The 15,225-nt window shown below is 28.3% G+C and overlaps 3 protein-coding genes and 1 long non-coding RNA gene across 6 annotated transcripts; 2 read left to right on the top strand and 2 right to left on the bottom strand.

Annotated features, from left to right (window-relative positions):
• The first annotated feature begins 1,098 nt into the window (after positions 1-1,098).
• Positions 1,099-1,942, top strand: LOC123270037 (chymotrypsin inhibitor Ani s 6-like). 2 transcript variants are annotated; one of them, XM_044735978.1, is made up of 4 exons: positions 1,099-1,289; positions 1,360-1,454; positions 1,518-1,703; positions 1,771-1,942. In XM_044735978.1, exons 1-4 carry the CDS (start codon positions 1,238-1,240, stop codon positions 1,867-1,869), a joined length of 432 nt encoding a protein of 143 aa, XP_044591913.1. In that variant the 5' UTR covers positions 1,099-1,237; the 3' UTR covers positions 1,870-1,942. The 2 variants fall into 2 exon arrangements, with proteins under 2 accessions (XP_044591913.1, XP_044591912.1); XM_044735977.1 differs by having other exon boundaries at positions 1,102-1,289; positions 1,360-1,457.
• Positions 1,943-6,388: 4,446 nt separating this feature from the next.
• On the bottom strand, positions 6,389-10,986 carry LOC123270035 (WD repeat-containing protein 61). The gene is made up of 8 exons (XM_044735974.1): positions 10,831-10,986; positions 10,137-10,246; positions 9,320-9,486; positions 8,976-9,214; positions 7,096-7,189; positions 6,929-7,022; positions 6,682-6,853; positions 6,389-6,549 (listed from the first exon to the last, which is right to left on the bottom strand). The coding sequence occupies exons 1-8, from the start codon at positions 10,831-10,833 to the stop codon at positions 6,457-6,459; spliced, it is 972 nt and encodes a 323-aa protein (XP_044591909.1). The 5' UTR covers positions 10,834-10,986; the 3' UTR covers positions 6,389-6,456.
• A 1,736-nt stretch (positions 10,987-12,722) lies between these two features.
• LOC123270038 lies at positions 12,723-13,339 on the top strand. Its single transcript, XR_006510526.1, has 3 exons — positions 12,723-12,941; positions 13,050-13,188; positions 13,263-13,339. It is a non-coding gene; the product is annotated as an uncharacterized LOC123270038 (long non-coding RNA).
• A 660-nt stretch (positions 13,340-13,999) lies between these two features.
• On the bottom strand, positions 14,000-15,012 carry LOC123270036 (putative nuclease HARBI1). 2 transcript variants are annotated; one of them, XM_044735976.1, is made up of 3 exons: positions 14,724-15,012; positions 14,302-14,598; positions 14,000-14,225 (listed from the first exon to the last, which is right to left on the bottom strand). In XM_044735976.1, exons 2-3 carry the CDS (start codon positions 14,578-14,580, stop codon positions 14,034-14,036), a joined length of 471 nt encoding a protein of 156 aa, XP_044591911.1. In that variant the 5' UTR covers positions 14,581-14,598; positions 14,724-15,012; the 3' UTR covers positions 14,000-14,033. The 2 variants fall into 2 exon arrangements, 1 of the variants encoding a protein (XP_044591911.1); XR_006510525.1 differs by having other exon boundaries at positions 14,211-14,225; positions 14,308-14,598.
• Positions 15,013-15,225: the final 213 nt, after the last annotated feature.

Below are 15,225 nucleotides of genomic sequence, written 5' to 3'. Positions count from 1 at the left end.
CAATACCATTATATAACCCATCGGAGCGGCGGGTAATACTTGCGAGGCAGAATATACGAATTCTGATTAGCCCGCGACCGAAAGTTTTGTTTTTTATTTTATTTTTCTGTTTCAATTTTTATTTTTTTGTGAATAATTAATGAAAAATATTTGAAATAAAAAATTAAAAAATTATGAAACTAGAAATACAAACCATTTTTGATTCATAAAACAACTCTATACTTTTCTCTCAGTTTATTATAGTGCTATAATACTATAGTATTTTCTTTATCCTCTTTTTGATATAGATTCTGATCATCATCCAATGATGATGATAATGATGATTTTTTTTTTAAATTAATTTTTTAGATATTTCAAATAAAGGTAAGGACATTATCATATTGCGATGGCGCGTCATGGATTAATGTATGAATATACAATATTGGTCAGGCAAATTCATCTATAGTATTTATAAACCAAAGCAACCTGGAAAAATTTGCAGATAGCGAAGCTTTACTGATAAATTGTAAAAATAATTTTTATAAGCCAATACTCAATGAAGTAAATTGAACTCTGATACGGCTGTATCAATATTTTCTATGCCTTACATCACAATTTCATTCCTTAGCGAATACACAATAGAATAAATAACAAATTTCAACAGACCAACTAAACCCACGGATGATTTGTATATTATTAAATTCATCAAAATATTCTATACTAGCAGTTCACCCCGGCTTCGCACGGGTATTTAACAAAAATTTTCAAATTATTCATAATATAAGATAACCTATGTCACCCGGGGATAGTGTAGCTTTCCAACAGAAAGAATTTTTCAAATCGGTTCAGTAGTTTCGGAGCCTTTTCAATGCAAACAAACAAACAAACAAACAGTCAAATCTTTCCTCTTTATAATATTAGTATAGATAACTAACTCAAAAATTTTATTCTAAACATGAAGATCTTCATTTCGAAATATTTTATTAACGATTGCACTATTATATAATTAACTGATGATAAAATTTACCCAAATGCGATTAAAAACGAGGAAAAATGAACAAACTATAAATCTGATAAATCATATATATTATGAAATAATTAACATGTCATTGTGTCATATAGCGTGTATCGGTGCATTAGTCACAAGATAAATATTGCGACAAGCAGGAAAGTCCAGTGTACTTAAAATAATATATTTATATGTATATGAGTATTATCTACTTGTCCGCCAATTAGTTGATACCGAACTTGTGCAGCAATGAAACAAATTTTAGCGCTCAGTATTTTTTTGTCACTACTAACATTTATAAGTTAGTGAATCTATAGATGTGTTGATGTAATTAATTGCTTAATTAATTCTTGAAAAATTTTTATTTCCAGAATGTTATCGTTGTGGCCCCAATGAAGAATATAACATTTGCGGCAGATCATGTGAACCCTCTTGTAAAATGAGAGATTTTAGTGCCGCCCTTTGCGCTGTAAGTAATTATAAAAAGACGTAATCTTAAATTGATTGTTTTTAATTTTCTATTTTTTAGCCCTGTAATAAATCTACGCAAGGCTGCCGTTGCCTGAAAAATTATTACCGAGATGAAGAAAATATGCAGTGTGTGGATGCCGAGCATTGTTCAACGTGTGCTAATGGTGAAAAAAAGTTAGCATGTGGAAGAAAGTGCGAAGGAACTTGTGCTGCGCCTTATGAACCCGAGATATGTGCGCGAATTGTAAGTCTTTAAGTAAAGATAACTAGTATGAACTATAACAATTCATTAATATAAAAACTTATTTTAGAAATGTGGGTCACTTTTGTGCCGATGCGACTTGGCTAATAACTTTGTGAGAAGTACTGACGGAAGCTGTGTCAAGAAAAGAGATTGTCATAAGTATTAAGATAATTAACCAAATGATAACATTTTAAATATAGATAAATGTTGTATATCAGAATATAGCAAGTTAAATCATACATATGTGTTATTATTTCATTGTAAATTTACAATCATTGAGATTCAACGTTAAATATATCACGGTTATTAGGTGACTGAATGGTAGTTACGGACAATGTCTCGGATAGCTTAACTGATAGAGCTTTTAGCGCGTAACCAAACAATTCGGGTTCGAGTCCCGGTCTGGGCGGGATGATTCTCTTCACTGAGAGAAAAATATAGTTCTCTGAACTTGAAAAATCTAGTTAAATAGCATCACCACAATTTAATTGAAATTTTAATACCTAAAATTATTTATTACATTGAACCCATATAGATAGTTTCTTATCTAATAAACTATTTGCACGACTCGTGATGCGAAGCATCAGAGTGCTTTACGATCGAAAAATTTTATTCGCCTCATTTTGGCAACTATTTTCATTATTATAGTCTTGTTAGTTCACGGAATCAAGATATTTTGCATACTATTGTCAAGATAATTTAATGGAGATTAATTTGACACTTTTCAAATATTGATTTAGTGCACTAGAAACGGAAAAAATCATCAAAATAGGCCAAACAATTTTCCTGTCCGTCATGTATGAAACTCTGAAAACACTATAACTTGCGAGAAAATGCATCAATTAAGTTAATTTTTTTTTTTTTTAATTCTTAAGGAGAACTGTAGGTCATCGAATGCGAATGGTTAGATTATTCAGTGTCATTCTTGTACAATTAATGTTCAATGAACAGGCCCAGCCGCGATCAAGTCACCCCTGGGGGACTCCCAATTTCACGAGCCGCACCTGCCAACCGCTAGTTCCCGCTTAAACTAACCACCTGCACAAAGCTTAGCTTGACTGTTCACGCCATGTCTCGACGGTGTGATTGGCTAATCGCTCCGCAGACATGCGCAATCAGCCTTCTTCCCCAAGTCTACGAGGAAGAAGACGTATTATTATTATTATCTTTCGCTCCCACGCTTTCATTGCAACAAGTCGCCATCAGTGTTACTTTACTTTCGCTTTTTGTTAATAAACCGCATTTTGCTTATTTAATAATTTAATTCGCTTAAATTAATTGTTATTAATTCGCTTTAGTTTGTTACAGATAAATTGTGTTATTTGTGCAATTAATTCTCCGTTTTTCCAGTGCCGGCAGTGTGTTCAACCACGTGTCAACCGGCTTCGCTTTATTATTCACGCAGTGCTTTATTTATCCGCTTTTATTTAAACAATCCGCAAATTAACATATTAAATATAACTTGTATTTAGTGTAAATAAATTTATAGTGTTAATTTTTAATAATATTTCCGCGTTTTAATTGAGATATCCAGACCAAAACCTGATCTTCCGCTTTCCCGCATTTTCAGCATTTTACAATTAACAAAATAAAAAAGCCAGAAGACTGTATATCTAAATATATCCATGTAAAATTTACATGGATGGTGATATATTTATTCATATTATGTACATTTATTCCACCAGGGGCACCTGTGCATTACCTTCCTAGTACAGCTGTTTTTTCGGCAACTAATTTTGAACGGCTTATGCTTTTTTTTTTTAATATTTCATAATTAAATGAGCATTATGAGTCGTACACTTTTGGATTTTCCAAACTTTTTTTAGTTAAATATCGGCTCAATAGTCATCTTGATTAACTTGAACTCAGAAAACTGAAAAAATAATTCGGACAGCCCGGACCAGTATTCGAACCCGGATCTTTTGGTTACGCAATAAGGGCTCTTCCAGTTAAGCTATCTGAGACATCGTTCGTAACAACCTTTCAGCCACTTAATTATTTTTTGTTTAACACGATAACAGAAAAATGTTTATTTAAAGTATAGTTTATATAACTATTTATCAATAGTTACTTGAACTAATGCAAAGTTCGAGTAACTACAAAAGAAAGGTTCAGAAATACTATATTTTTATACTTGTTACGTTATAACTCATCTAACTATGCAATTTTTTCCTAGTGTAAGGAAGATTAAAAAAAATTGTCATAATTGTCACTAATAGGATTAGTCAAAATAACTTGTTAAACGAAAGAAAAACGACGCATTGAATATTCACCCTTCTGAACGAAATTTTTATAAAAGTATTTCTTACCAAAGATAATACTTTTTTAAAAATATTATTTCCATTCATTCGATATCGATTCTATTATTTATTCACAAGAGTTCCAAGATAAAGAATCTCGTTAGTTAATTTTTCTAACAATTGTCAACCCTAGTTCTCTCCCCTTTTTTCCATTTACGAGGGAAAATATCTATTTTGTAGAGAAAACTTTACACAAAGTCTGAGTGCAGACCAAAGGGCTGCCTTATACAATTGACAATATGAACGTTTTTATTCTACGGTAGTCGCTAATAAAACTGTCTCTATCCAATGGGAAGATAACGAGACATTTAATATTTTACTAGGGTGCTTCATTTTTAGGCGATATTTTTTTTTTCTCTGAGCTACCTGAAAATCTGATACTTTATAAAAAATAAAAAATTATGCCACCGGATAAAAGGCTTTAAGTGCAATAGCGGCTTAGCTCATTCAAAAATTCAATTTCCTATTTAAATAACACAGAAAAAAATTTTTTATCGGTTTCAACTTGATTTTTTGACGTGAAAAAAATTTTTTTGGGAAAAACACGTGTATAGCTTTTGTAGAGCATAAAATTTGCTACAAAAAGTTCCTCTGCGTAAATCCCCCCGACCAACAGCTTTTGAGTTATACAGCTGCGAAGATGAATGTTTATTATATTTCACATCAAATCATTTCTAAATCAAGATTTATTATTTTTACATCAGATAATCTATTTCTATATATATACAGTCAACGCTCTCTGTATTTGACTCGTCCTTGTCCATAAGAGCTGTGTAAAATCGTCAAATACAGAGGAAGAATGTGGTCAAATACAGAGAGGTCCAATTCAGAGAGCGTCAACTGTATAATGAAAATGGTCTTTGTTTGAGGCTCAATCACGCCTAAACCACTGATCATATCGACATGAAACTACGACCATTCGAAGCGAAATTTTTCCTAGATGGTTTATGACTATTTATTTTTCTAATTCTAACGTTCCTTCATTTTTTTATTGCTGTTTTACTTTAATGAACTAAGAATCGTACTCATCACGAAATCTCGGGAACCATAGGACTTAGAAACGTGAAACTTGGTATAGAAATATTACTTCTGCTATGTAGAGGTAAGCTAAGAACGTATTTAAAGAAATTCTTCCCCTAAAAGGGATTGCAGGGGTGTTAAAAATCAAAAATTCCCGTTTTTAAACTATAGGTCCTATAAACTCCAAATTTAGTAGGAATCTTCTGTAAGAGATGTAGAAATAGTCTATGAAAATTTGTAATTTTTAAGCTATAGCACCTACAGACTCCAAATTTAGCTAGAGTCTTCTATATGTGATGCAGAAATGACTTAAAAGCGGATTTTGCAATAACCCCCGCCAATAAGGATTGCGGGGGTGGGTATTAAAATGTTAAATTTCTATTTCCAAACTGTATCCTCTACAGACTCAAAATTTGGTAGGAATCTTTTATTTATAATGTAGAAATCATCTCGAATAGGATCTTACGAAATTCCTCCCCCACATAGTAATGCGGGGTTGTTAATTATTAAAAGATATCATATTCTTCAAATACAGTTCCTACAGATATGAAATTTGAAAGAATCTCAAGAGAATTAGGAAATTACAGAGATGGCCTCCAAGGTCAACCCTTTTAAATATTCTTCTTTCCGAAAAAATTTTGTCAGTCAAAAATTTTTTTAAACCGAGATAGATTTTTCTGAATATTTTTATAAGTTAAGAAAATCAAGAAAGAAAGTAAAATAGTTCAACAGTATAGTGCATGATAAAAATACTATTCTCAATTGTTATACTTTTCCTCTGATTAACAGAAAAAATAAAAATTTTACTAATCTACTTAAAAAAAAATTCGTTCACATAAGTATTTTACTTATTACGGGTTTCAAATGACTATTGATATGGCTTTTATATGAATCTCATATTTGTGTCAAAATATGAGATTCATAATGAACCTCATCATGATATCAAATGATTTTTACACGGGACTTTAGATTATACTGCGTGATATCTGGATTATACCCATTGTAATCTGGATTATACTAGCTACTATCTGAATTTTTTTTTCATTCAATATAATCTAGGATGATATCCCGTGTCATTTTGTTCTTTCCGTGCATAATTTCTTTTTTTAATTTTATTTTTCATGTTTCAATTTTTCTTGTGAAAAATTTAGTAAAAAAATTCAAAAATAAAAATTTCATTTTAAATTTCAAAAAAATTTTTTATAATAGTCAAAGCAAATTTTGAAAAAATTTTTTTGTACATCAGATTATTTACTTCAAAATATAAAAATTTTTAAATTATAAAAATTAAAAATTTTAAACACTAAAAAATTTTTTTTGATATTTTTAATTTTCTGTGTCATAAAAAATCAACATCACATTAAATAGTATGTAAGAATAAGTTTTTAATGTAATTTACATTTTAGGTATTATATAATAATAATATTTTTTCATCACTGTGGACATTCATACAAATTAATGGATTTGTCTTCTGAGACTGAAACGAGTAAATTATTTTTTTCAGGATGATATTTTACTGCCCAAACCTGAAAATAAAAAAAAAAAAATTAGAATCATTTTTAAAAAATTAAAAAAAAAAAATTTGAAGAGAAAATTTATAAAATTTTCTGCTTCAATTTTTTGACTATTTTAAATAAGAAGAAATAAATAAAACTTACTTGATCATTGTGATCATTGAAAGTGTGTAAGCACTGTCTTTGTGCTAATTCCCAAATTTTAACAGTATGATCAGAACTGCTTGAAGCAAATTTTTGACCATCCGGACCAAAAGCTACTCCGAGAACCCACGATGCATGACCTGACAATGTTCCAGCAACATTTGCGTCTTTTCTGTTAGGTAAGAAAAAATTTGTTAATTAATTTTATTAGAAATATAATAATAAAAATTGTATTAATAAAACTTACACATCATAAAGCTTCATATGTCCGTCGTCAGAAGCTGTTAAAAGTAATTGTGAATCCGGAGAAAAGCAGAGTGATCGAATAGGCATAGCATGACCTAAATATTAAACAATAAAAGATTTATCTGGAAAATTAAAAAACTAAAGATAAAAATATTTATTTTTTTTTACCTTCCAATGTTCTCAAGACTTTTCCATATGCTACATCGAATATATTGATTATTCCATCAATAGCACCGCTGGCAATATACTTTCCATCAGGACTCTAAAAATAAATTTCTATTATTAAAAACTAATGCAGTAAAATTAATCGACTATATTAAAAAATAATAATTTCGTCGAGATTAAAAAAATAAAATTTAATAGATTTTATTTTTTAGCAAATCAAGTATTTACAATTTTTTTTTAAATTAATAATACTTAATTACTAGCAACCTTGCAGTCACTATGTGACTACCGTGACTTGTGAACTATAAATAAATAAAATTTTGCTTTATTAAATAATGACTGGTTAAATTGCACTGTACTTTTTTAAATATTGACGTTTTTAAAGATATAAGCTCATCCCGATGTTACACTCATCAAGAGTTTTCATTCGAGTACTCACATGCATTTTGATATATTTTTCATGTATAGATATATATTATAGTATTTATAAATATATGAAAAATCGGTGTAAGTACTCAAATGGAAGATCTCGATGAGTGTAATGTCGGGGGTGAGCTTATATCTTTAAGAATGTCAATAGTTCACAAGATATTCGTTAAATTGCACTGTACTTTCTTAATTTAACTATTGACGTGTTTAAAGATGTAAGCTCATCCTGATGTTACGCTCATCAAGAGCTTTCATTTGAGTACCCACATGCATTTTGATATATTTTTCATATATCTATATTATTATAAGAGATTCCTATCTAAATAGTCACTCATCACGATATCTCGGGAACCATCAGACCTAGAAATTTGAAATTTGGTAGGAATATTACTTTTGCCATGTAGAGGTCAGCTAAGAACGAATTTTAAGAAATTCCTTTCCCAAATGGGTTTGTGGGGGAGTTAACAATAAAAAATCCTCGTTTTTAAAATATAGCTCCTATCGACTCCAAATTTGATAGGAATCTTCTGTAAGAGATATAAAAATAGTTCATGAACGAATTTTACGATAGATCACCTCAAAGGGGGTTGTGGGGCCGGGCATTAACGATGAAAATTTTTATTTTTCAAACTATAGCTCCTACAGACTCCAAATTTGATAGGAATTTTCTATAAATGATGGAAAAATCATTTATTAACAAATTTTACGATATTTCATCCCACAGGGGATTGCAGAAGTGGGTATTAACAATGAAAATTTTTAAGTTTCACACTGCAGTTCCTACAGACTCCAAATTTTGTAGTAATTTTCTATAAGTGTTCAAATAGTTCATTTACAATTTTCAACGTGAGATCCTTCTGTGCCTGAATTTGAGCGAATTTGTGTGAATCAGGTTTTAAAACTCTCAAAGAGTTCATTTACAATTTTCAACGTTAGATCCTTCTGTGCCTGAATTTGAGCGAATTTCCGCGAATTTGTGTGAATCAGGTTTTTAAACTCTCAAAGAGTTTATTTATAATTTTCAACATTAGATCCTTCTAATAATTAATTTAAAAATTTTTGTTAAATACCTGTGCGAAGCCGGGGCGACCTGCTAGTACATATATATAATATATATATAAATATATGAAAAATTGATGTGAGTACTCAAATGAAAGGTCTCGATGAGTGTAACATCGGGATGAGCTTATATCTTTAAAAATTTCAATAGTTGAGAAGATACAAGGTAATTTCTTAATTATGTATTTAGCGATAGAGCATTTTCGAATGCAGCCTAAATACTTATCATAATAAATTGACTATCGGTAGGAATGATATGAAACCTTGAAAAGGCACAAATTCAAGTCAAGATCTTTATAATAACATTAAATTTTACTAAAAAACCCGATTTTATCATATGACTATCCTGGAGACAAAATTTTTCTTATTCTTGTAATAATATAGATTAAACTTACATAAGCTACACTCAAAGTAAACTTTCCTCCTCTGGTGTCCAATGATTGTTCTTGTTTACCACTTTCAGTTCCATACAAGTGAATTTTGCCTGCATGACTTCCAGAAACTATAAATTTGTCGTCAGGAGAAAATACAACAGTCCAAATATCAACCGGGCCGACTTCAATACTCGAGATTCTCTCACCAGACTCTAAATCCCACAGTCTCAAGCTTGAGTCCAAGGAACTTGATGCACATTCTGATAATAAAATATTGTTTTAATTATTTTTATTAACTATGATTTTTTTTTTTTTTTTTGGATTAATAAATTATATATATATATATATATATAAAAAATACTAACTTGTGCCATCGGAACTTATTGCGACAGATACAACTCCAAGTGAATGTCCTGATAACTTGTGTTTTAATTTTAGACTGCCGTTCTTTTGTTCCCAAACTTTTACCAAGTCATCTACTGAGCCAGTGACAATGTATTCAGCGTCGTCAGAGGATGATCGAATTGAATCTCTAAAAAATTAATTCAAAAGTAATTAAATTTTCGTAAGAAAATTTATGAAAATTAAATTAGCTGGCATCTGAAAATTTTCATAATTTTTTTTATTGAAAAAGTTATTTTAACAAAAATTAAAAAAAAAATTTTACCTATGGAAGGTTTTAAAAATTATATCTGCAATTTTTTTTAAGTATTTTTTTACTTGAAATTTAATTGTTGAAAAAAAAAAACACAAAAATTGTTGAACGTCGGCTAATTTTAGTATCATAGAAAATTTTTATTTGATAATTTAATAACTCATGATAGCTGTGAAATTTTTTCATTAGTTAATTAAAAAAAATGAAAACATAGACTGCTGAATCTTTATAAAAGTTAATAAATATTTTTAACTATTCTGTAAATTATTTAAAAATTTGAGAAATTATTATTTTGATTTTTAAAAATCAAGTTTTAATAACAAAAACAAAAAAAATTATGGAATTAACTGATAGCTGAAAATTTTTTTAATTTTTTATAAATATTCAATTGCTAAAAAAAATTCTTTTAGAAATCTTTAAAACTTTCGAGTGCGAATTCTTGAAATATTTTTTTTTTATTAAAAAAAAAAAAAATGTCAGATAATCTAAATGAATAATATTCGTGACTTGATCATAAAATTTCTTACTGTGAATCTTCGTTGTCTGGCTGAGTATCGGTTTTCTTTTTTGGCCGACCCCAAGCACAACTCCAAATACTATCTTCATGTGCATTTTCGGTTTTATGAGCGAGTGAATACTAGAATTATAAAATATTGAATTTCATTTTATTTCGCGTAAATTGTAGACATTAGATAAAACTTAAAAAAAAAATTATTTTTTATGAGGTAAAATAAAATTAGCAGACACTTGAAAATTTTTAGAATTATTTTTATTTCAAAAAGATTACAAAAAAAATTAAAATAAAAAATTCTACATGTAGGTAATTTGAAAAACTATACGTACAATTTTTTTTTTTAATTGTTTTATTTCTAATAAAATTATTTAAAAAAAAAACTAAAAATTTTTTGTTGTCGGCTAATTTCAGTTTAATTAAAATAACATGATATCAAAATTAGCAGACACCTAAGATTTTTCTATGTATTTAAAAAATAAAATAGTATTAAAAAAAAAAATAAACAACAAAAATTGCATTTTTTATTTTTTTGAATTTCTTCTAAAAATGTTTTTTTTTATTCTAATTCTACGGGTAAAAGTTATAAATGCAATTTAAAAAAAAATGATTCTGTAAAAAATTCTATTTTTTGAACAAAATCAAAACATGGTCAAGTGTCTTCTGATTTTAGTATAATGTTAAAATAAGTATCACAAAATAATACATACCATGTTTACAAGATCAACTCAGATAAAATTAATTAAATAATTAAAATATTTAAAGTTCCAAGTTATTATTTATCAAACAGTTATGATTATTGGTTAGTTCAGGTTAGTTGTTTGTATTAAAAGCCGGTCACGCAAGTACATAACAATCACTCTGAGTAATAGTTCATCTTTTTTTTCATTTCTTGTCTTCTGTTTTTGGCTATCGTCCGATAGAGGGCCAAATTTTACGTTCGAACCAGCGTCCAAGCGTCAGCATGAAAATGCGCCTTCAGGAATAATCCGTATCCGTGGGGCTAATCGCAACGCCCTCTATAGATAAAATCAAGAAACTTAGCAATATAATAACAATAATAATACAAAATCGAAACGCAAGCGGGAAATCGGAAAACACGATAAAATAATTTATATAATCTATAAAAATAGTAAATATCCGGGGAAAAATATGTGAAAAATTTGCAAAGAAATATTGGGGAAAACTCATTGAGATGTAAGAAAACTCCAGATAACTAATAATAAATAATAAACTAAGATAAAATTTCATTGCACATTGTAGTGGTCACTTAGAGGATACTGTTATTTTGTAACTTCACTTATTGAATAATAAAATAATAGATTTGTACGAGAAGAAAGTCTAAATTTAACTAAAATAATCTGAACGTTTTAATTCGTAAAACGTACTATTCAAAAAGATCACGTGCCGACGGTCAATTATATTTCATTTTTCGATAAAATTATAGTTTTTTGAAATATTTGTCACAACTAGTATTTGAATTTGGACAAAAATCATGAAAACAAACTTGCAGGAAATTAAATTCTCTACAAAAGGGTTTCTTTCGGTTGTAGATGAAGTTTATATCCATTGAGATAATCTTATTAATAAACTTATAAACTCTATTGAGTCTGTCATTTTAGCACAAAAAACTTTATTTTTCCGGAAATATGAACAATTCTCTCAAAATATTTTATTAATATAATTATCTTAATTAATACAGATTTTATTTACAAAATTTATTTACATAATATTTATATAAATTTGTATAAAATCTAAACAATTAACATTGAATGCATATCATCATATATATTAGTCAAGTCAACGCGTGTTTGTCAATTTCCGTGAAAATTTTTATGTTTCCAATGATCTCATTGGTTGAAACGTACTTAAATTTTGACAATGAAGTTTTTTATTCAAAATTGTAAACAGATGTACAAATGTACCTTAGAAAATTGTAAGCCTCAAATTCAAGTTACACTAGAAAATTATTACCGCAAGATCAGAAGAAAATATGTCAAAAAAAGGAAAAAGTACTAATTTTACCGCTGTCGAAAAAAAATATTTTCTACAAATTTAAAAAAATTATGCCCAAGTAATGGAAAATAAAAAGAGTGATGCTGATACATTAAATGAAAAAAAAGAAGCATGGGATTTTATCGCAACCGACTTTAATTCATCTAGTATAATTACTGAAAAGGTAAAATTAAATTTTTAATATGACTCTAAAATTAACAGCCACTTGATCAGTTTTTAATTAAATTTTACAAATAAATTAGTTTTAGAAAGTTTTTCTTGAAAATTGGACTTGTAGTTTTTCAAATTTTCTACATCCCAAGCGTCACAAAAAAAAATGTTAACTTTTTGGTAGATTTCACTCAACAAGAAGTTAAAAAATTAATAATTGTCAACTTAAATTTAACAAAACATTAACAAAAAAAAATGTATGCCGCTTGGGATGTGAAATTTTTTCGTTAACTGCGTTTTATTTTGATTTTTTCAAAGAGAAACAATTAAAAATTGTTAGTTATCTGTTAATTTCATCTTTATTTTTTTAATACATAGTATGCCGAATTTATAATAATTTTTTAAAATATTGCAGCGAAACGCAGATCAACTCAAAAAACTTTGGTCAAATCTAAAAACAAAACAACGGAATGCGCTGACAACAGAAAAGCAACATCGCCTTGCAACTGGGGTCGGTCCATCAATTCCAGATTCTGAAGTTGATCCTGATATTGCACTTATTGCCCCAAACTTAATTAAAACTGCACCGATTTTATTTTCTTCAAATATGTCTGAAGAAGAAGTTACTAGGACGTTTTCATCTTTTTTTCCTTCTGTAATTATTTTATTTTTAAAACTACCAAGATATTTGCTGTTCTGACTTTCTTATATATTGGTTAATCGTTCACTATTAATGAAATTATATGAAATATTTTTTATCTAGCTAAGTGTAATGCTGTTGACTCAATGGAATGTGAAGAATACATAAGCCTTGAACAACTATTCCCAGATGATGAGAATGATGGCAATGATGATGAAGAATTACCACGTGAACCCTCATCGTCTATTGTTACTAAAAAATCGTTGGTAGAAATAGTTTTATTAGCCACTATACTTAAAATATATATTTTAATTAATATTTTTAAAATCATCTTAGCTCAACAATCTAGGAAAAGAACTAAAGGAAGAAAAAATCCACCCAATGAAGACGAGAAATTCTATAGAAGCGAAAGGTTAAGAAAATAATAAAGCAAGAAGAGGAATTATTTCAACTGAAATGTCAACATGAAGAAGAGATACATAATCTAACAATAGAACACCTGAAACAAAAGTATAAATTAGAGATTCGTGCAGCAACCGCTGCAGCTGAACTAAGTGAGTTAAATTTATTAAGACAACAAAATAAGAATTACGGGCATGATTGACATGATTTTTTCTGGATGTTTCTAGTTTATTATTAATTTTTATAATAAATAGCATAGAAATGTAAAGATAAAAATTTATCGTTAGTTTGAAAGATTTTATAAGGTGATAGCAATTTTTAAAATACAAATAATTTTATACTGTACGTTAAAAAAACTTTTTAAGTACCAAGGGCTAACAGTATTTTAATTTTAAAGTGCATTTGAATGCAATTTTTAACTATATTAGAGTGTTAAGCCCGTAACTTTTTATTAAAGCATGTATTAAATTTTTATATTAAATAAATTACTTTTTAATGTAATCAAACCAAAAATGTCAAGGTTGAAAATAAAAATAGTTTTTTTATAAAAAATTTTGTTTTTTATTAAAACACGTTCAAAAACTTTTCTTATAGATATATTTTTGAAAAAGTAATTACAAATGATATCTATTTAACAAAAGTTTAAATTTTTATAGAATCCATTTTATTTACAATTCTGAATTTATTACATTTACAGTTCGGAATTCAACTGAGATAAAATTGTGACTTTAATTTATGATTACAAATTATCAAGAATACGTAGACAAGTATCCCAGTTAGTTCACGTTCAGAATATCTCATGTAAATTCGAGAATTTTGAAAAATTCGACTATCATGAGCGCTACCAGGCCATTCTGGATCAATATCTAAAAATTCCATCCGTGAGCCAACAATCGCCTACGAAATAATAAAAATTATCATATTATAAGTTGTTCAGTCTGTAATGACTAGTGAAAATAAAAGAAATACTTACTTGTACATTCAGAGAAAAATAGCCCTTTCGATTTCTGTAGATTTCATTAATATTTTGAAACATTGTATGAACTAATCGGATATGAGTGCAATCAATTGTTCCATCAACCCCGGGTATTCCAATTGCTCCATTACCAAATCCCAAACGTTCAAAAAGTCTCTGGTTTTCTAATTTTGCTGCTTGAGTTCGAGGCATTTTAATGTAATCATGAATTTCGCTTGCAAGTAAAACGCTCACCCGAAAAACTATTCTGGAAACTGTTGGTTGTGATACTGTCATGGTATCACCTAAAATGAGCTGTAAGAATAGTTTTATCAAAATATATATTTATTTGAAAAATAAAAACGCTCTTTTCAGTGTTCTCTAAGTTAGCAAATAACTGTAAATAAGAAATAAATATTCTCAACTTGATTTATAATTACCTGAAAACTTGCAGTTGCATAAAATCGCAATCATATTATTAATTGAAAAATTGGTGGGATTGGTAATCCTCGTTTATTGACTTTAGTTAAATTTTATTCTATAAGAGGTAATATTCCAAATTTAACATTATCCTTGTCAAATCTATATCTTTACTTGAATTCGATGTCTGAACAAAAATCAAAAGGATCTTGCACATCTCGAATATAACGTTTTGGAATACGTATGATTAAATCATCGTCGTCCAAATCAAAATTGATATCATTATTATCGGGCATGGAATTTTAATTCGAATTGTAAAAGGTCGCTCGAAAAAATCTAGACTAATGCACTAATAAATTGAAAAAAATTATGAGCAACCTTTCAAAATTTTAATTTTGAACTGAAATTTTCAGAAACTTATTTTTTTTTAGTCTATAAAATTATATCGTAACGAGAAAAAAAATTAAAAAAAAAAAAGTTCGATTTTTGACGATTTTTGAAATTTTAAAAAATTTGGAGTGA

Source organism: Cotesia glomerata, linkage group LG8 (genome assembly GCF_020080835.1).
Source record: "Cotesia glomerata isolate CgM1 linkage group LG8, MPM_Cglom_v2.3, whole genome shotgun sequence".
In the NCBI taxonomy this organism is placed as follows: domain Eukaryota; kingdom Metazoa; phylum Arthropoda; class Insecta; order Hymenoptera; family Braconidae; genus Cotesia; species Cotesia glomerata.
Note: the sequence above shows the minus strand (reverse complement) of the source record. Positions and strands in the feature narration are given on the sequence as shown.